Source organism: Rhipicephalus microplus, chromosome 2 (assembly GCF_043290135.1).
Source record: "Rhipicephalus microplus isolate Deutch F79 chromosome 2, USDA_Rmic, whole genome shotgun sequence".
Taxonomy (NCBI): Eukaryota; Metazoa; Arthropoda; class Arachnida; order Ixodida; family Ixodidae; genus Rhipicephalus; species Rhipicephalus microplus.
The window spans coordinates 289812831-289834174 of NC_134701.1; the positions used below are offsets into that span (position 1 = coordinate 289812831).

The window sequence follows — 21344 nt, forward strand, 5'->3', positions numbered from 1 at the left end:
AAAGTGGATGGAGGGAGGGCCGCTGTGATAGCTCAGTGGTTAGAGCATCGAACGCGTAATTCGAAGGTCGTAGGTTCGATTCCTGCTCACAGTTGGTAATTTTTTCATCCACTTTTCTTTCTTCTTATTTATATTCTATTGATTTTAATAACTTCCCCTGTACATTCCTTGGCATTACTGTCTGTTATATCTCATTAATATTGTGTTAAAAACACGGAAAAACGAGCCCTTAGGTATACACTTCTTTCTCTTATTTCATTGAACGAGGGTCTCGTACTGGCAGACTTGGTGTGTTTAGGTTGTATAAGAGGGACAATTAATCAGCTGCCCGCTCATATTAAGTTCACGTGCTACGTGACGCCAAACATGCGCATAAGAGTGTTTTCACACTCGTTGTTTGGCTTATAGATGGCGCTGACTGTCGCTCCTACTTCTAAATTCACAGATAAACCCAAAAAAGTGGATGGAGGGAGGGCCGCTGTGATAGCTCAGTGGTTAGAGCATCGAACGCGTAATTCGAAGGTCGTAGGTTCGATTCCTGCTCACAGTTGGTAATTTTTTCATCCACTTTTCTTTCTTCTTATTTATATTCCATTGATTTTAATAACTTCCCCTGTACATTCCTTGGCATTACTGTCTGTTATATCTCATTAATATTGTGTTAAAAACACGAAAAAACGAGCCCTTAGGTATACACTTCTTTCTCTTATTTCATTGAACGAGGGTCTCGTACTGGCAGACTTGGTGTGTTTAGGTTGTATAAGAGGGACAATTAATCAGCTGCCCGCTCATATTAAGTTCACGTGCTACGTGACGCCAAACATGCGCATAAGAGTGTTTTCACACTCGTTGTTTGGCATATAGATGGCGCTGACTGTCGCTCCTACTTCTAAATTCACAGATAAACCCAAAAAAGTGGATGGAGGGAGGGCCGCTGTGATAGCTCAGTGGTTAGAGCATCGAACGCGTAATTCGAAGGTCGTAGGTTCGATTCCTGCTCACAGTTGGTAATTTTTTCATCCACTTTTCTTTCTTCTTATTTATATTCCATTGATTTTAATAAAACTTCCCCTGTACATTCCTTGGCATTACTGTCTGTTATATCTCATATATATATATATATATATATATATATATATATATATATATATATATAAAGTGAACGACGGCGGCCGCTGACCTCCGGCGGCAAAATAAAATCCAGCCGAGAGTGTCCATATAATTGCTACTTGCTACTGGAATAAAAAAAAAATGTTAACACGCGCTGTCACTGAAGCCAACGTTACGACAACGAAGTTGTCTTCTTCATGATGAAAGTTCTTCGCACAAGTGTTAAAAAAAATTGAAGAGAGTTACGCAAGACGTACAAAACACATAGACATCTTCTTGAAAGGGGCTACCTTCAGTTGTCGCCTTGAAGCAACTCCGCTTGCAGAAACGTTAGCTTTCACGACTTTTTTTCATATCTGCACAAGGTTCCATCATCCCTGGAACTTCAGCCTCCCATACACTATTTTATGGCGGCGACCAGGGATCAGAATATTTAAACGCCACTTTCATTGGATGCGAGTAGCATATTCGATGTTCAACAGATTAAGCTTGCTGCTTGAGAATTGTTGTCCTCACTGTGCGCGCAAACAAGGGCGTTGGTGGTATTCTTCATATGTAACGGTTGATAACTGAAGACATCGGTAATTATTCGTTAAATGACGCACTGCTGCTCTTGTGCCACCTTTGTGGGTGAGAAACTAGTCATGCAGAAGAATTCCATTGGCTGAGAACGTCAAGCTAGCACTTCGGCTCGTTTTGTCTAGCAAGGGCGCTGCTCCCCTGTCTAAATGAATGCATTGCTGACTGCGAAACAAGTTTTAACCTTCGAGTGTTACGGAGCGTTGCAAACTGCCGAATATTTTAAGTGCAGAACACTTTAGGGAGCCGGGCTGCCGTATGCTGTCATCGTCGTATAGTACTTGGCGCAATGCAGGCAAAACTGCATATAGCTGCCGTTTGAGCGCACACTCGCTCCAAAGAGGATTGTTATTCTTGTTCTTCGAGCACTAGTATGATGATGCAGATAAATACAAATAAATAGAAAAGCACACTCCAAGAAAGGAGTAAAGAAAAAAAGAAACATAGCCCAGCTCGGCACTTCCTTCAGACCTTTTACTGTTTTGGTCATCGGGCTGAGGTAAAGAAAAGAGAATCTTCTTATTCTCGCCGAGGGCAAGGAGTATCGGAGACCATTCACGGTTGCTGTGATCGCAGCATTTAGAGAGCCAAAACGAGGAGACTCATGTCGCTGTCTGTCTACTTCTTTTCTTGTCCCTCGTCATTGGCGCTGTTTTTATATGAATAATGTCCTACCAACTCGCCCAAGCAACCACGTTAGAGACTCATTTGTTGAGATGGAAGAACTACCAAACGTGGTATGGCTGGCGCAACCGAGCTCTACGGGGTTCCAGATCAATTCGGTTCGGTCGCATTTTGATGTGGGCAAAATGCCAAAAGAAATCAAAGATTGAAAATTTTGGGGGACCCTTAAGCTTCGCCTTTAACAGTTGAACGCGATATCGAAATCCAGCCCCTAGTGCGCCCTTCAACCGCTTAGTGCATATTTATATGTTTTGTCACACACAAACACACACACGCACGCAAGCAGACACACACGCACACACACGCACACACACACACACACACACTGACACACACACACACACACACACACACACACACACATAAACACACGCACGAGCACACGCCCAAACACACGCACACAGTGTACATTGCACCAGTGCGTGCGCGCGTGTGGTACATACAGGTTTTTTATATAGAGCAAGAGTCACATAGCCTCCAAGATACACGCCGCACACTCGCCATCTCCGAGTCTATGAAGAGTCTCACAATGCCTCACAGATGGCAGCACATGAGCTAGCGTTTGCTGTTTGGTTGATCAACGCCCCTGGAAAGGCGTGATATGTTTTCCGCTAGATGAACATAGTTGTCCATATTTAGAGTTATTTTAAAGTTCCTCTGTGTTTTTAGCGGCGATGGCTGCACTATTCCGGCCTTTTTCGACATAGTTTAATGGCCTCCCAAATGCACCTACAAATCGCTGAATGGGCTCGTTTTCGTGGTGACCCCTGTCGAACAAAATGCGTTAAGGAGACTCCTTCAACTACATGACATTTATGTACTGTTTTTTCCCCGAATCTGCAAGTAACATTATGGCTTTGTGGTATAGGACACCTGCTTGCCACGCGAACGGCTTGGATTTGATCCTCAATGGGATCGAAAATTTTATTCTTTATTTTTTTTTTTTGCTTTCTCGATTTTTTGCTCACGGACGATTTTCCGCTTACAACCAACGCTGCCAACGCCGACGGCGGAATTCCTGCGACACGAGCTCTCTAACGCTATTGCGGTAACATAGGAACCACGTACTAGATTTAGGTGCATGTTGAGAAACCCCGGTGGCCAACGTCCCCCTCCCCCTACTCATATCATATTGTGATTTTGGCACTGAACACCAGAGTTTAGTTTTTTTTTGGGGCGTACCCTCAGGTAATGACACAACTTATTCAAAATAAGTACTTGCGATAACATTGCTATAATAACAACATGAACCAAGAAATCTAGCAAGAGGTCGGTAGTCTCTATACTAGAAACCGCCCATTTAAGAACAGCGCGGTGAAAGATATTTTAAATTTCTTGAAGCAAGGCTCACCTTTGAATGCCAAGGAATGTTCCCCAACCATTTTCCATGAATTTCGGCTCCCGCAAAATGAGCAGAATTATGGCTGTGCCGACCAGAAAGGCGGCGATGTACTCGCCGTAGCTGGGTGGACAAGAGAAACGTACCGTATCGTGAGCTACATCGCACTCGACGCCGCTCGCGTCACCTAAGCCTACGACTACTTGCAGGTTTTGCACAAAAATAGTTTTTAACTAGCCCTCTCGAGAACATTTTGGCTAGCCCCCTATAGACTCGTCTGCTTAGATGTAAGTAAGTGCACGTTCAAGGGGCCATGACATGGTCACTCACCAAATTGCGGTATTCTGCGAAGAATAGAAGTAGACAGTCTAATATCCGAGTACACATATAAAAAATGAATGGTGGAAGAGTGTTTCATTGCAAAAGCATCCCTAAAACTATGCAGCTATAAACCCCGCCCACCACCACAATTCCGTCATGGCGTGTGTGACGTCATGTGCCTCATGAGGTGGCACCGTCATCTTCTACCAAAGTTTCAGTCACTGCCAGTCGTTCAATTTTTAATGCCACGCTGAAGAAAGTTGAAATAGCTTCATTGCATGCTTAGTGCAACCGTGGTATTAACTCACATAGCATAGAATATGCGTGAAAATCACGTGTCATAACTCTTTAGACAACCCAGGTGGTCAAAATTTTTCGTTTTTCTCTTTTGCAGAAATAAAATTCATTCGTTCGTTCATTCATTCATTCATTATATCATTCATTTATTCATTCATTTTCGTAGCATCCGCTGTGACATCTCTCATAATCATATCTTGGTTTCAGGATGCAAAACAGTAACAGTTAGTGTGGTACTGGCATGAAAACCCCGAGAAATTATTAAATAAGAACCCCCTTCTGGTTTTAATAGGGTTCCTCCGGCGTCCCCAACTGAAGCGGGCCTCATAATCAAATCGTTCTTTTGGTGGGTCGAAACCCAGCACTATTATTCACAATTTAATGGTTGCGAAGGTTTCGACAATATCATGCAAACACCTATGTGAAGTCAGAGGCAATTAAGTTATCAGTGTCGTGAACGATGTGTCGCTTTCTGATTACAAGCATCGATGAAGCACAAAGCATTGCGCAAGCACAGATATTTTACAGGCTCTATACTTAGAGCTTGTCACAAAAGTAGTGGGCTCTTCTGTACCAACTACCCCTTCGACTTAACTCATTAAAAGTAATCCACACCATCAGGAAGCTGACGCGTACCTGACCTGTCCCATGATGTGCAGTCGATCCCGAATAACGACGGCGCTCTTCGGAGCAGTGGCCGTCTCGAGTATGTCGCTGTTCAAGGAGAGCGATAGACAGACAGGCACACAGGTTGACAAAAACAAGAGTTACGACTATATGCAAAAAGACGGTGCTTACTAATTCCGAGTGTGCACGTAGTAAATGATTCTGGCGGCGATTATCACGAGTGCCAAGCAGAAAGGTACGTGCACGAGAAGCCATGTGTGCAGGTTAAGGCTGGCGCTGGGCACTTCGGCGTTCCTTGAAGGAAAAGCAAACAACAAAGCACTGTTAGATCCATGCCCTCTGTACAGACGATAAACCAGCGAAGCAGCTCCTGTGTTTAGCAGCAGGTTACATATACGTTTGGCTTGGCTTTAATACATGGTTTCGCTTTCCGCACACGGTGCCTCACTATTGAACAGTAGTGCGATGTGCGGTTCATTTATACAGTGAGTAATGCTTTAATCGCAATGGTTAGTACTACCATATTTCACGGCTGTTACTCGGTGACAAAATGGGCTGCCATGTTCTCCGTGCGGGGTGGTCATTTTGTTGCATTGGCATCTGCTTACCATTTTGAGTGAACGCACTGCTGACTAATGAGGCTTGCGTAATAGCGATGGCATTTTGTGTGCATAGGACGGGTGTATACGCCTGGCCACACAAAGTGCAGCTTCGTTGCAATGCATCGTCACCAGAGTACGTCATATTAAGCCACTTAATGACAACTAATCGCTTTACTGCAACGTTTGGTTGGTCTGTCAAGGTTTCTTACAACTTCTTCTGCTTGTTACACGCATGAAATCACGTGCGTAGTCTTGCCGCACGTCTATTCTAAGTCGTCCAACTATTCTAAGTCGTCTGAGAATCATCGCCTGTCGCTACTCAGCAGAACCATTAGCAGTGGTTTAAATACGTTTGCTCCGATCGAAGGACTGATCCACTCTCCTCACGCCGACAATATCAAGTTGTCACAAACGGAAATGTCTTTACGACAAAGCGAACTTGCGCATGTTAATGAAGCTATAGTGAGACACACAAATAATGCCTTTTTTCTGTCCCCGTCATTACTTGTGCTATGTGTTTTGCTGTGAAGTATCTTGTGAAGACACAACGATGAAACACATGTCTATTAAACTAGTGAAGTAATAAGTGGCCCCAGGACGTAACTATGAATCATTCAAGACCATGTAACAGTCAAGACGCCTGTGCAATAACACAAGCAAGAACAATGCCACAGACAATTGTTTATTGTATTCGTAACTGCAGAGATGCCATGACATATTAACACATGAAGTGGACAACAAAGTTTTTGGCCGCGCAGATGAAAGGATACAAGTAATGATGTAAGGGTACATCTGTGCTTATATGCAAAGTAAACTGTCACAAACAGGTCAAGTCCGCACATACTTTCGAGGTAAGTCACTTGCTTTTTTCAGTTTCTCGTGTGGTCCCCTAGCTAAGATTAGATACAGAACACAATAGAGGCTTAACCTGCACAAATTTCATGTCTGAAGCCATTACGAAGCTTTAAAAGCTGGTAGACGTGCCTTGCAGAGCATAGAGTTCGCACAGAGTAACGTAACGAACATGCACACTCACATTTCTATATATTTTTTGAAGTAAACGTTAGCGTTTGACGCTCCGTGGGCGGCTGCTGCCCCGAAACTGGCTCCGTACGTCAATGCGAGCAGCACAGCGGCTCGGAGTTCTTTCGCTTTTCTGAAAGATAATTGTACAGGATCACGTTAAGCAGTAAGAACTTTAACAAAATCGCAAGTTCCCGATAAACTCCTACATCATGTTTCTTACAAGTAATTCACTTTTTTCTTGGTACGAACTACTTGGCAGCCAGCGCGTTTCCACATACCGCAACAACGAAATGTCCGATCACCACCTCGCGCGAAAAAGTCACGTGACCTGAAGAGAACCGTCACACGTGACATCACTGGAAGAGCGGCCAGTCGACGTCCACCATGGCTTTGGCAGTTGTAATGCTGGCAATGTAGTGCGGACCTTGACCGAGAATGACGTCAACTATGGGCACCGTGTGATATGGTTGAACCAAAAAGTTTCTCACAATAATACCTAGAGAGTAATGTGGCGTCATCGTCCACGCGAATTACGGAATATGTATCTGCGAGGCTTGTGTTGGCTGCTGTTCAGTGAGGCTCCGACTAGAAAGTGGATTCGACTGCCCAAGTAAAGCTTATTTAAAACAAAGCTTTTATAAGCGGACTTACCTCACGCGTGTATTCTAGAAATAAACTCTCGTAACCTTTGCAGCATGAACGGTAAAAAAGAAAACATGTGACAAACAGTGGCAGAGTGAACACTAGTCTTGTCGTTTGCCTTCCAAGTTTACCGGCACTTCTTTACTTAAAATTGTACATCAACGCAAACGTTTCCACCGTTGAATAAAGGTCGTTTTTGTGCAGTAAAAAAGAAATAGCTTACCAAGTGCTCTTTCACTAAGAAATCAACCGTTCTGACTCAAAGATTGCGTTGAAGCCAGGCACATCTTGAGGTATCCGAGCTTTTCGTGAACGAACCAAGTGCGAAGCTCACCTATCCCTGCATTCTCATGCACCAACAGCAAACAGCGTCAGCTTTTCCTCTAGGAAAATGTGTGAGAAACTCGATGAAAAAATATCGATGCTTATGCAATGCGAACCGGCGCCCTTCTCTTTTATTCAGATTTTGGCGATGCTTTGACGTCATACGTGACGTTGCTTCTCGGGTATCCCGATTCTCCCGCACGATACTCGGACCAGAAATTCTGCTGCTGCGCTACACAGGACAAAGAAACACGCTTGACAGCAGCACTAGAGATCACATACCATAACTAAATAAATTTTATCTAAAAAATTAACAGAAACTTACTCTTTTTCTTCCATGATTATATTTTCAAGCTCTCCTGAAAGAGAAGATCACACGGGAAATGAGAGCACGTATAAGAACATTACTCTGAACCAGGTGTTATGTTTAAGAAAGAAGCACTTCTAAATTAACTCCAATTTGCTTATTTCATTCATACGGGATACACGCGATGCTCTCTAAAGATGACGAGAGTAGAAAGCTGAATTGAGATTGTTGCAATTCAGTTCAATTGAGGAGCCTCTATTGACCGTCAACCGCACCATTTTAGTTTGGAACTGCCAATATAAATTTTGTGACTTGTAGTTTTTCCTATGTGGGCCAGCTCGCTCGATCACAGCATGACAAAAAAAAGCCAAGCCTGCACTGAAAGCTCAGCACAGTCACAGCGAAAGCTATAGCAGAGTGGCATCTCCAGAACCCATTCAAAACTTCCTTAGGGCTACTAATGCAAGCAGGCTTGCAAAGTACCCACTACACCATAAATCATAACTTTTTCCAAGTAGAGAAGTACGCACTACACTATTGTTCGTCATTTTCCGGAGAAGCTATGTACCCGCTGCACATCAGCAAATCATCACGTACTCTGTTGGAGCTGTTGAAGATGAATAATTTCGGCTCAACCCTCTGAAACGGCTTGGAAGCATTCAACGACCCACTCGTTTAGCAATTCGAATCGTACGAACCCTGGTTGTTATTTGACTATTTAACCACGGCTAGCAAAACCCAGGAACACTCGAAAATAAAGCCTTCCTTTTGAAAATCTTTCAGCTGCAGTGTGACCCAATTGAATTAAACATTCGATGCTTGCCAGTGCATTTGATGAGTTCGTTTGGTAATCCTGAATCCCTACCAAGTAGTGGTGGTAATCTATAGGTCGTGTGTTGTGTCAAATTATGTCATATATCTATAAAAGCTATGCAAGCTGGTTTTCGTCTCGAATAAACATACTTGAGAGATACAGATATCTATTTTAGTATTGGCCAAGATAAAAAAGCCACTATTTCACCTCAAGGGCAAAACTATGAATCTAATAGCAACATAATTTTGCTTAAACAATGAATTCGATAGCAACAAACTGGAATGTTACGCGAAGAAAGGCAACCACAATGAAACGTGCGGCGAACTGCTCAAAACGAAAAGGTGCACAAAAAGAACACACCACAGGACGAGCGCGAACTAACGACCTTCACAGCTTAACGCTGAACGTGCTGCTAGACTCAAAGGACACACGAAACGTATGTATGCACAGGAATACCGAGGGTGAGTGCGAATGACGACTGTATAGGGTATTTTTGCGAAGGAGCTTCGAGCACATACATAGCTTTGCGGTAAAATACTGCGGATATCATGTAGAGGACCCACGTTCTAATCCCGTTCCGTCTTATATATTTCGTTTTTTTTTTTCGTGCGATAGCGGTTTTACGGACACCGGCGGCGAAGAGCTGCAAGGCGCGAAAAACAACCCTTGTTGTGATCTCGTAACAGCTTTTGCTGTGAAAAACAAAAGAAGGGGGGGGGGGGCACATTAAGGCAGTATCAGCGAGTCAACCTTCTCACATAAACAAAAAAACAGAGCACTGGTATAGTCGTATTGCTAGCGCTAAATGCATTTTTTCTAAAATCAATGTATTTTCCCGAATATTCTGCATGCAAAAGTTGCTATACTCGGAGACAACTTTCTGTGGCAAAGAAGGCAAGACTACGTGGGCGGTGCTACTGCTTCTGTACTACTCCGTGAAGTAGTCTGGTTCGGCTCAGGTTTAGAATGACGGCCGCGTCCATGCAATCCCGCTGCACATAATTTGACACGCCTGCTTACACAGCCATTTGTGAGAGAAATTCGGCACAAGCTCCGTCGGAGAGTTGTCGGAATGGCTGGAGGGCGACGCGCACTTACCTGAAGACGAAGACACCATAGAGTAAATTTCCTAATATACACTAGAGGGAACTCTGGCGCTAGTGTCTACGGGAGCTGCAACGCACGGTGCTTCAGCGAGCATGGGAATTATGGGCAGTACACACATCTGTCTAATATTCGTACTTCTGGCCTGCACTTGGCTCCGTGTGTGTTTGCGTGGCTTTTAGCTGTTTTCTTACGAAACAAATATTAGCAAACGTTTAGTGGTTTCGCTTCACCATCTTATTCTTTTAGACTTACCTTTCCAAATCGGGTCACGAAGTTCAAAAGGGTTGACTTTCTTTCAAAACAGAACCGAAACACGGCATTAAAGGAAGCCACAAGTACTATTCACCGTCTGCAAGTACGAAGACTAGGCAAATGTGTGTACTACCCATCATTCCCGTGGTCGCTGAACGATCGCAGCGCCAGAGTCCCCTCTAGTTAATTTCAGGAAACTCTATGGAAGACACCATTTTGACTGTGAGATGCACGTAAAACGTACGACGTTTTCAGACGTGCAAAAATGCGAAATGAATTTTCAGAAAGCTACAACACTAATGGTATTTCTTCGGTGCGTGCAGCGTCCCTTTATAAACAGTATCTAGTAGAAAATAATGTTTTTGTTTTTTATTACTTTCACGTGGAAAACACGGACACATTCGTGGCACTACATTCTACAGCGGTGGCACATGACCATTGCGGCTCAATAGCCTTCCCTTCATTGCCACAGAAAGTTGTCCCCGAGTATAGTAGGTGCTCAACTCACGCGCTCCGCCTCCATGTTCGTCGGCATGGAGAACGTGGTCATGCGGCCCTCCTGCACCGGCGGCAGCCTCAGCACGAGAACGATCTCTCGTCTCACGTCGGCCTCTTGTTTGGTCGTTTTCATAGTCGCCTCTGGCCCCACCAGCCTGGGCTTTACGGGGGGAGTCATGCTTCTCTTCACAGCCTTCTTCACTCTCAGCATCATTGCTTTTTTCGTTGTTTTCGCCGGAAGAAGTGCCCTCCGTGTGCTTGCTAGCAGCCTTTGGTCCACTTTTATAAAGGAGAGCAGTTTCTGCGACAGCGACCTTTGGTGGAAATCGCAAAGAAAGCGGCGTGCAGATAAGTATATGGGCTTGTTATAAAAGCCCACATAGATGACTCAAAAAAAAATATATGTGGCGCAACTAGAACCACGAAGAAAAACGAGAGAAAATCGGATAGGGCACCCGACTTACAACCATAGCTTATTTTCTGCCCATCACCCAAGTGTATATGTTTTCAGATATGCGTACACAGGGAACACCTAACACAAGCGTCTATCAGGTGATGCAATAAAGTAACCTACCGCACGGTGCCGTCTAAAAGTTGGCGTTCACTCCTGTACAAAGAGATCGATGGGACACTGACGCATCCATCGCCATTCTTCTGAATGCCTCAAGTACTTCTCGTTCTAACATTTGCCTGCGTATTCCTATCACACGAGTGTCTCCGAACATTTCTGCTCAGCCGCACGAAGTGCAATGAGTTGGCAGGAGTGAATTAACTCGCACTATTCCTTATTGATGACATCTGTGGGTTGAGGCGATCATTAACGCAGCAGCTTGTTTTGCCAGTGTACGACTTGCCAAACCTCCAGAAATTTATTAACAACACCCCAAGGTACGAGAATTACTAAGCACAAGAAAACACGCAGCGCACAATAAGTGCTGCGCTTGTCTCTAGTGTGTCTTTTTTGTGGGCTGCGCTATTTTTAGCGCTAAGTAATTATCATGAATATGCACTATGTAGGCCCTTAAAAAAGCATCAACGTGACCCAATGATGCAGCTTGAAATAAGATACAAGTAACGCTCGAGTAAACTATGTTGCTTATATATTAAAATAGTTGACCGAACATTTTTCCCACTTGTAAAACACACAAAATAGCTACCTGCAGTTTCATAAAAACTGTTACACATGTTTTTATAAAAACCAATTCACCATTGAGTACGTAACATTGTATGAAAAGAAAATCGAGTCCGACGTCACATATGATCCCCAAATGGCGGTCAGGCGAGTGCTACATGGCGCCCGCCATATGAAAGGACCAAATCCATTACATTTCTACAGGCTAGGTTCCTTTGTTATGACGTATTCACCTGCAGGGAACAGTTTTTTATTGGGGTGTATGTTCCTCGTAGTTCGTACACACGTAAGCATTGCTTTCAGACCAACAACCCGCGCAGCAAAGGCAGGGGCACCACATAATTTTTCACCGGTGCAGTTATCTTTTCGTTAGATGAACACCTTAGCCATGTCTCTGGAACTACATTAATGTACGTCCTTATGCTACTTGTTGATAAAAAAAAATAATAGACTTTTTCTACCAATTTTTCTTCTCATTATTATAAGCCGATTTTACGAACCCTCAATGTTTTCCGGGAAGATAATTGTTCGCATGCTGTTAATACTCGTACGCCTTCTTGCTTCAGCATGGTGTTGTGCGAGCAGCAAGAAATTATGCTTCGTCTCTGTTAGCTAATGACGAGATATTGCACTCCCGACCACACTACTTCAGCAAGACGACACTGCTTGTTCATCGAGCGATAACACGATGCTGAGAAATCAATGCGTATGAACACGGGTATCCTCTTTACAGTACAGGACCAATTCCACAGTTGGTGTGAACTGCGTGGTTCTATGGATGTACCATTCTCAGGGCTCAAGCAAATCATCTCTCATGATACTTGAAAGCTACAAATTACCTTGCCCTAGAAATGACCTTTGTGTGCATAAATCGGAGTGCGCTCGTAAATTGCGCTACTGCCTGCCATCAAGGTAATGTTGCTAGAATGCATATCCGTCTACCGTCTACGCTTTCGTGCACTTCTTCGGGATTAGGTGGCAGATCTAACTGCTCATGTAAATTCCTAGCAATGCCATCGGTCAACAGAAAGCTTCTCTCCCATTTACGATTCCACAAAAACATGCAGCATTTCAGCAAAGCTCCAATAAAAAATAAAATTCAGGACAACGCATAATCGAGATTCTCAGAATGCTGAAACGTTGGAAGGCTGTGCTTCCTGTTATGTGCAACATTTATGCGCAATGTGAATTGCGATGCTGTCCCTGTAGCCCAAAATATGTTGATACTTATCTAATGAAGATTTCTAAGCCATCATGATGACAGCTCCGATACAAATAACAGCATCGTATTTCAAAGTTCAACAGCCCCCCTTCAACTCTCACTGCATTGACTATTTTTGGGTAAGCAGCAGTTATTACGGGACTCCGTGCGCATTCTCTTGGTATGGTATGGCTATGTTGATGCTTACAAAATCAATTGACTTGATCTTGTTTAAGAAGGTGCGCACATGGAGAGCATTGCCCTCACTTCTCTTGGCTAGCACCCGCAGAGCTTATCATACCAGGTTGCCCAAAGTAACGCGATCTCCTTCATGTTGCCGGCGTCACCATACCTGCTGTTGCCGAGTGAACAAGTTTCGTAGACTGTCGCCCCGTTCCGCGCAGAATCTGGTCACGTGCCACAGTAAGCCCCGCTTGGACCACGAATGGCGGAGTCGAAACGAGACGTCCGTCGCCAAAAGCGGGTTGTACCTTTGCGTCTCGTCTACTCTGTCTACCCAGGCCTTGTCCAGGGGCGAACATCGGGTCTCCTCCTCTGTGCGGACGCTGTCGTGGAGAGGACCTTCGCAATGAGCACTCGCTTTCGGCAGGTCTATTGATTTCCGCTTGCGGCGTAGAAGCCTTCGTTTTGACCTCAAAACATCTTTCCTGCGCCTGCTCTGGCACCGCTGAACTCCGGGCATGTGACCGCTGAAGTCGAAGACGAAGTCCTTGATCTCGGCCGCACCGAAAACTTTGTCGGAAAAGGCAGGCTTTTTGTGTGATTCACAGTGTCGCTTTGAAGGGTCAGTTTCGTTCACAACGTAGTTGCTGCCACACTCGCTCGTGCCTATCATAGCCGTCGTGCTCCACTGCGACGCGTTTGAGTCTTTGTGCGTGCTTTGAGAATCGCGAGCTGCACGCCGCTCCTGGCACACCATTTGTTCGTGCTCCACTGAATGTGAGTGCGGAATTCGTTCATGCAAAAAGCAGTTTGCCAGTGCTGATCCTGCAATTTAAACGAAAAGCAAAATACCATGAAAAAAGGTCAACTTAAAGGGCCCCACACCACCCCATGTTAGAAGACGACATGTTGGTATCGTCCTCGCCACTTATTTGTTAAAAGCACGCGTACAATGTCAGCACTAAGCGCGGAGCCTGTAGAGATTTCGCACGGGTCGGCCACACGCTCTTATCTCCGCTTGCGCAATCGAAAACACACAGAATGGGAAATCAGTTGATCATGCACGTCACTTATGCGAGACAAGTAACAACTGGTAAGCGACTGTGTGAGAAAGCAATGCGGGAGACAATTCACAACTGATATTTCGTGCATGCCGCCCAATTGAGAGTATGTAGCTTAATGACGGCATGTTAATAACTGTTCTTGCGTCCCTAAGTGCGCCAGAAAGGCGAGAAACGCAGGAGAGAAGAACGCTTTCTCTTTTTTTGTATTTCCAGAGGCATGCAGTTTAGGGGCCCTTCAAGGAATGCGCGCGTATAACGTTCTCACGGTGAGAACATTCGCGCACATGTAGCACACCATTTGCGCCCGCCTGGTTAAGGTGCTCAGTATATTTTCCGCCACTGTCACCAGTGGCGCGCGAGCTCGCGGCACTTTGATGCCGCAGCAACTCTGTGCAATTTAGACAGGCCAATGTGAAATGTATCTATTTCAGTCTTTTCATTTCACAATGTATACCAACAGCAGATAGTGCTGAAGTATCTTCCGCGCATATGTACACAGAAGTTGGCTCGGGACGCGCGCAGCGGTTTACAGAAGATGCAAGCTGAAAAGCAAGGTCATGCCGAAGAAAAGAAAATTCAACAATACGTTTTGATACCTTATGCACGAAAAGAAGTGAATAATCTAAAATATGTCAATAGGCGGTTTGGCTTGAAAGTTGTTTTTTTTCTGCGTCAAATGAATTTGACTAAGATGTCTGCCAAACTAGATCACCAAATATTCGCTAAAGTAAATCGGTGTGGTTTGGTTTATTCAATACATATTTGTTCCCAATCACCTTGAGCAACCCGACTAAGGGCTTCATAATTTCCTGAATAGGTCGGGCCACCCTTGCAGTAAAGCAAGCACACCAGTAAACACTATGAGCACAAAACGCAATGGTACATATTTTTGACACGGTTTCTAAAGTTACACAGTATTGAGTAGAGTGCAAAAAAATGTCAATACAGCTGTCATTTGAGTGGTGAAAATAAAACAAACACAAGGCTGAGATAAATTTCATACAAAATAAAAAATGTGCATGGTTCATTGCGCTTTTTAATTAATAGAGACTGTCGTTGGGCACTATTGCTTATGTCATGCAGAAAGATGTTTATCAGCCAAACTGGCCTGTGCATTAACACTTTTTTTGGAATACTAACCACACCAGGAACGCCATAGGTCCCTAACAAATAACATTCATTCACATATTAAATGGCATTCCTTGAAACGCGGCTGCATACAGCTACTCACTGCAGCAATGTCTCGCCTTCGAATCGCAGGGATCAGCTGACCAGAGAGAGCAACAATTCAATTAATGAAAAGAGATTTGTGTAAGCCAAAAATCAGTTGAACTAGGTGATTTTGATGCTTTTTTCGGAAGTTCGACGTAAAATGTTCTAACTTCGTATCAGCAAGTCATTGTTACACGTGCTAAGCTGTATATACATTAACACTAGCATTTTTTTCTTTTTTTTAGTTAATGAAATAGAGTGCAAAGGTGGTATTGTCAAACTATTTTCCCCTTTTGTAGCTTAATTGTCGCTGTGCGCTGCATCAACGAATTAAATGGTCTTCCTTGGCAGATCACTGGACCACTCTGCCATAAAAAAGGCTTTCCTTTCTCAGCTTACTCATAAGTAGATGTCAAGCACTCCACAAACCTCAAGCTGTTTTATTTATTCGGTAATCTTCCTTGGTATACTGAAGGCGCATTCACGCTTGGCCTCGAAGTGACAAAGGCGGCAGAACTCGCCCGAACTCCGTTCGCTTGGCTGCCTAAGAGCTAGGGCAGAAAAAAAACCAAGTGGCAAGCACAAATGGTTTCTCCCAGATATTTTTTTTTTTGCCATGCGATGACTGTACGACTGTAAAATTCGAAGATTTCATTCTATGATGCCTAAGCATACACGCAGGAGGCGGCAGTGTAAGATTTGCCTGTCTTTGCAAAAGCAAGATATATAGGCGATGTAGGAAAACGCTGATTCACTGCTGCTGCGCATTCTGCCAAGTCGAGCCTTCTTGGCCGCTATTTTGAATTCGTGTACACCACGTGGTCTACATGTTAATGCTGCCAATGTACGGCTTACCGTGTAGCAGAAGGAAGTTCTGCTCTCGCAGGGTCAAAATGTTTGCCTCGAACAAACTTCCAAGGCGATTCGGTCATTCCAGCAACGTAGGCGGTGCCACGCGGCCCGCCTCCGAAGCTGGCACACGGTGATAACAATCTGCAAAGCAGTTCGACGTACGGTTTCGCGGTAGTCATGTGCGTGCCTTCACGCACTGAGACACTGACGCATTGCGGTGGGCCCAGGACCACGTGTTCCTCTGTGACACGCATTGTTGGGAAGCGTATAATTCGTCATAGAGCCCCTTTCCCCTCACAAACTCCACCGCATCGAGACGATAGCATCAAGCCACGAGGGTGACCATTCCCCATGAAAAGGGCAAGCGCAACGAAAGGCGAAACTAGAGGGCCTGGCGTCCTCTGCTAGTCGAGACGCTTGCGAGATCGCCTCATCACCGTCTCATCCGCCATTTTGACCTACCATTACGCCCCCTATAGCCTCTGGAATGATATAATAGACGCCTCACCAGACGCGAAAATTTACCATCGGAATTGAAACGCGAAGGGTGCAAACAGTCCCACGGTGGCATCACACGACGCGTTGGCATCGTCGCTCGGTAGAAGACGGGGTCGATTTTGGAGGCCGCGCATAAACCACGTTACGTGCCTCAAGCTTTCGCAGGGGTCCATACACCGACAGAGTAGAAAAGGTTTTCATCATTGAATCGCCTTAGTTGATTGCACGAGGCAACCTGTCAGCTTTTTTTTTTCTTTTCTTTTTCGAATCGGGGTCACTGCGTGCATGGTTTTTCGCTGCCCAGGCGCCTACAAAGCGCGCGTATTTCGATTTTGCCACTTTTGAGGCCAAGTGTGAATGTACCTCAGGCCTGCCTCCCGACGACACATCTAGCTGATAAGCCGTGATACCACTGCACAACCGAGAGGCCATTATCATTTGCATGCTTACCCGTTTCCGCGGCATGACCACAAGAAGTTGGAATGGAAGGTGCGGGGTAGACGACGTGCGAGAATAGGACATGCTGCGGGGATGATGCGGCTGGTGTGGTCGCCTTGCTGAAGCTCCTCGTCTCCAGTAAGATCTTCGTCTCCTGACCTTTTCCTTCCTGACCGTGCGGCCTGAAACGAAGGGCTCTCGTATGTTCTGCGGCCTCCTCGTCATTCGATGTTTGCTTCTGCGCAGTGTTGGCCTTGTCCCTGTTCTTGGCGTCGTCCACACTGCCCTGCCTTATTATGTCGCTCCCTTTGGAAGATTTCCAAGTTGGGGTGCCATGCGTTTTCGACGATCGATTTTTACCATGGGCTGTACTCGCAAGTTTCGGGCCACCGCGCTGCCTGCTGACTGGTGCATCGTCCTCCAACGGCGGGTTAGCTTCCCCTCTTGGCGTCATGAAGGAGCTGTCGACAGAGCCATTCGATAGGACAGCAATTTCAATAATATGGCACGTCAAATGCGCATCAGCTTACGAGAAAGCCAGCTAGTCAGAAATCTGACTGAAGCCATCCGTTTTCTACCCGTCTTAGCAGGCAGCGCTTTTTTTGAATGCGTAAATCAATAAATCGCGAATTTAAAGCAAGATCTTCTCCGACAATGCAAGCCATAATTTAAAAGTGCACAGAAGCATTAATTTCCAGCCTACATAGGATCCAAAATTATGAAACATTAGCATCCGCAGACAGGGAATCCGTTGTGGTCTGTTTGGTTAATATTGTAGAGAGTTAAAAAAAAGAGCACAAGAATGCTATTGGTGTCTGCGTCAAGAAACGAATTGAATTTCACGCAGTTGAAACCACGCAGCGCGTTTATTTATATATTTATTTATTTATTATTTATAAATTGGAGATCATCGAGATTGTACGCTGACCATTTATTCCTGTTAATCGTTGCTCTAAAAGCTTTGTAGTTTCGTGTTAGAATAATCGCTCTGCACACCTCGCTTGCGTCCGTCCGTGCTTCCGTACACACCGACCAACGGAAGCACGGATGGACTGACGAACGCGCAGACTGACGCATGGACGGACAGACGGACGGATGGACGGAAGCACGAACGGATGAACTGAAAGACGCACAAACGGACGGACGCTTCGCACCACTCATCAGCATTCACTCTGTGGATATGCTGTGACTTTTTTTTTCGTTAGCTATTCACTCCGCTTCGGTATGCAACAAAGCAGTTGCGCAACCTTATATCAGACACAATGTGTGTTGTTATTCTTGACATTTTGTGCTACTATAGTATTGCAAACAATAAAGTCTCAAAATACCACGTCCACAGTGTCAATAGTATACTGATCCCTTCATCCAAATTCGTGTTGCACGTGTTGACATAAGTTCATTTGTAACGTTTGTGTTGGGTTTTCAAATAATCTGCGTCTCTCCTAGGTGTTTACACCTTCTTCGTCTGTGTAAAACGCCAGAATGCTACAGTGGTTGTGATGCTCGACTGCTCAGCCGCAGGTCACGGGATGGAATTCCGGCCACGGCGGCCGCATTTTTGATGGAGGTAAAATGCTCAAGGTCCGTGTTTACTTAGATTTAGGTGCACGTTAAAGAACTCGAGGTATTCATAACTTCCGAATTCCTCCCCCTCGCTGCCTCTCATAATCATATCCTAGATTAATGACATAAAACCCAATTCATTATTATTATTATTATTATTATTATTATTATTATTATTATTATTATTATTATTATTATTATTATTATTATTATTATTATTATTATTATTTGCAATCATCGTTTCGCTAGAAATCTCTCTGGATCTAGTTCCAACTCTGCCAGATTATTACCATTACCATCACTTCACTTCCGACGAAATCGCGCTGACTGGTTATTTCTTTACAAACTAGTTGACGGTGTGATATCGTGCCCTTCCCACTTGTGTAAACTTTCGTATTCCGTGTAAGTTAACCAGATTGTATCGGCCATTTCATCTACCTGCCAACTTCTTTCAACACTTTACTGTTTGCAGAATAAGAAGTCTCTAAAATGCTAACTTTATTGTTTTTGATTGTTTAGAACGATATATGCGACCCACCTGCAGTAACGTGCAGAACGTGCTAACAATTGTACAGTGATCTCCCTTCATTGCTCGGGCCTTTCAAAGAGACACTCGACGCGTCGTTTACAGAAGCGTCAGAGGTGCTGCGCGCGTCCGAACAGCGGAGCGGCGCCTACATCATCGAGCATCCCCTTTTCCTATCCCAACTAGAGAGGCTTGGGAGGAGCACCTGCTCGGCTGCTCTACCTTGGCTGCACAACGCTCCTTGGTTGAGCGCGCACGGGCAGCTTCCAGCTCCAATGGCGTCCCGGAATAGGGTCTTGCCACTCTAGCACGCCGATGGGCCACGTCGGCACTCTCTAGTATACTTTTTCTGAAATAAACGTTTTTTTACCACCGCCATCGGCGCTTACAAAAGGCCGGCGCATCTAGCGTCGGCTGCTTCCTCGTCCACATTTCGTACTAAAATGAGGCATCTAAGGCCGCGTTCACACTGAGCATTCCGGCCGCCGAAAGTGCTCCGAATCCGGTTCGGCGGCGGCGAGATCCGCCGAAAGGGCCCTCTCCGCGCCGATCGCTCTCGGACCGATTTTGGCGGCGTCTGCCGCCGAATCGGTCACCGCGGACCACTAGGAGCGCTAGTCAAGGAATTTTGAAAAATGGCGGCCAAGCCCTACTCACTTGTTATGCTGCAGTGCACGTAACTGAATGTTGAAACCAACGGGAGTTTCACCTACTCTGCGCCTACTTCGCCTCTGTATTTCGTGAAAGGGGTGACCGAGCTTGCTGTGGGCGTGACCGAGCTTGTTGCGGTCTTGCAAAGTAAAACGAACCCCCCAACGCCGCTGGCGTCGGTGGTTTTTCTGCTCTTCGTGCATTACAAGACAGCCACTTGCCAGCAAAGTAAGCAGTACTGTCTTTTCTTGCTTCTTGCGTACGAGAATCGTCGAAGTATACACCACCGGATAGCGTAGTAGCATTTGCGAGCCGCGACAACAACCAGGTGACAGCGCATCCATCCCGCGTTCGCCCCGTAGTAGATGGCATATTCGGCGGCGCGGGGCGCGTCCAGTGCGAACGACGCTGTGTTTCGGCGGCAGGGGAATTTCGGTCGCTGTAGAAAGCGGATGTTTCAGTGTGAACTAGGCACTAGAGCGGCACTATTTTATAAAACAGGAGAGCGGTCATGACAAGTGAAGTGGTAATGGCGGAACCAGCCTGTGTACCCAGCCAACCAAACGTCGTCTTCTTCACAGCCTGAGTGATACCCCCCGCCTATCCGAGTAGCACTCATCTTCCTCACTACATTTTCCTCCCCTCCGGAAAAAAGCCATCCTGGTGACTCATGGGCAGGAGACAATAGAGGGATCGTAATACGGTTTTTGGCGGTCTATGTGTATGGTCTCACGTCCACGGCGTCGTTGATCATGGGGTTGCGCAAGCGGCTCCACGATGTAATTGACGGGTGAAGTTTGTTTAACCACACGGTAAGGGCCGTTATACTTACACATCAGTTTCGTTGAGATACCAGGGCTGGTTGAAGGGATGCGAAGCCAGACAATGTCATCCGATTAATAAGAAGCAGGAGGCGTCGGGCTATCGCGGTGGCGTTTCTGGCGTCTGTTCAGCACTTGTTAGGGAGTGGGCAAGCTGACGACACCCTTCCGCGTATTCAGCAGCTTGTGACATCGTTGTCGACTCAGCAACATCTGGGCGGTAAGGAAGGATGGTGTCTAGCGTGCAAGAGGGCTCGCGACCATAAAGGAGGAAGTATGGAGAGAAACCAGTGGTTGTCTGGACAGCAGAATTATGCGCGTATGTTACAAAAGGGAGAATACTGTCCCAGTTGGAGTGATCGGTTGCGACGTACATCGACAGCATATCTCCTAATGTACGGTTGAATAGTTCTGTAATGCCATTAGTTGGAGGATGATATGCGGTGGTGGTGCGATGAATGACTTGGCATTCCTTGAGAAGCGATTCGACGGCGTCCGACAAAAACACACGCCCTCGGTCACTCAGGAGTTCACGTGGTGCACCGTGACGTAAAATGATCTGATGCATTGTGAAACGACCGACGTCGCTGGCTGATGCAGAAGAGAGTGGTGAAGTTTCTGCAGAGCGCGTAAGGTGATCGATAGCGACGATTACCCAGCCATTTCCAGCCGGT

The 21344-nt window shown here is 45.5% G+C and overlaps 1 protein-coding gene and 3 non-coding genes across 4 annotated transcripts in view; 3 read left to right on the forward strand and 1 right to left on the reverse strand.

Moving 5' to 3' along the window:
* LOC142795397 (uncharacterized) overlaps positions 1-21344 on the reverse strand; it is a 42141-nt gene that overhangs the window by 12348 nt on the left and 8449 nt on the right. The window contains exons 3-9 of the mRNA XM_075886049.1: positions 17122-17570; positions 13215-13870; positions 10540-10843; positions 7877-7910; positions 5129-5251; positions 4967-5044; positions 3725-3835 (exon numbers count right to left, since the gene is read on the reverse strand). Of these exons, the coding sequence (XP_075742164.1) occupies positions 3725-3835; positions 4967-5044; positions 5129-5251; positions 7877-7910; positions 10540-10843; positions 13215-13870; positions 17122-17570 (1755 nt within the window). The remainder of the gene's footprint in view (positions 1-3724; positions 3836-4966; positions 5045-5128; positions 5252-7876; positions 7911-10539; positions 10844-13214; positions 13871-17121; positions 17571-21344) is intronic.
* Positions 22-94, forward strand: TRNAT-CGU (transfer RNA threonine (anticodon CGU)). Its single transcript has one exon. It is a non-coding gene; the product is annotated as a tRNA-Thr (tRNA).
* TRNAT-CGU (transfer RNA threonine (anticodon CGU)) lies at positions 478-550 on the forward strand. Its single transcript has one exon. It is a non-coding gene; the product is annotated as a tRNA-Thr (tRNA).
* TRNAT-CGU (transfer RNA threonine (anticodon CGU)) lies at positions 934-1006 on the forward strand. The gene has a single exon. It is a non-coding gene; the product is annotated as a tRNA-Thr (tRNA).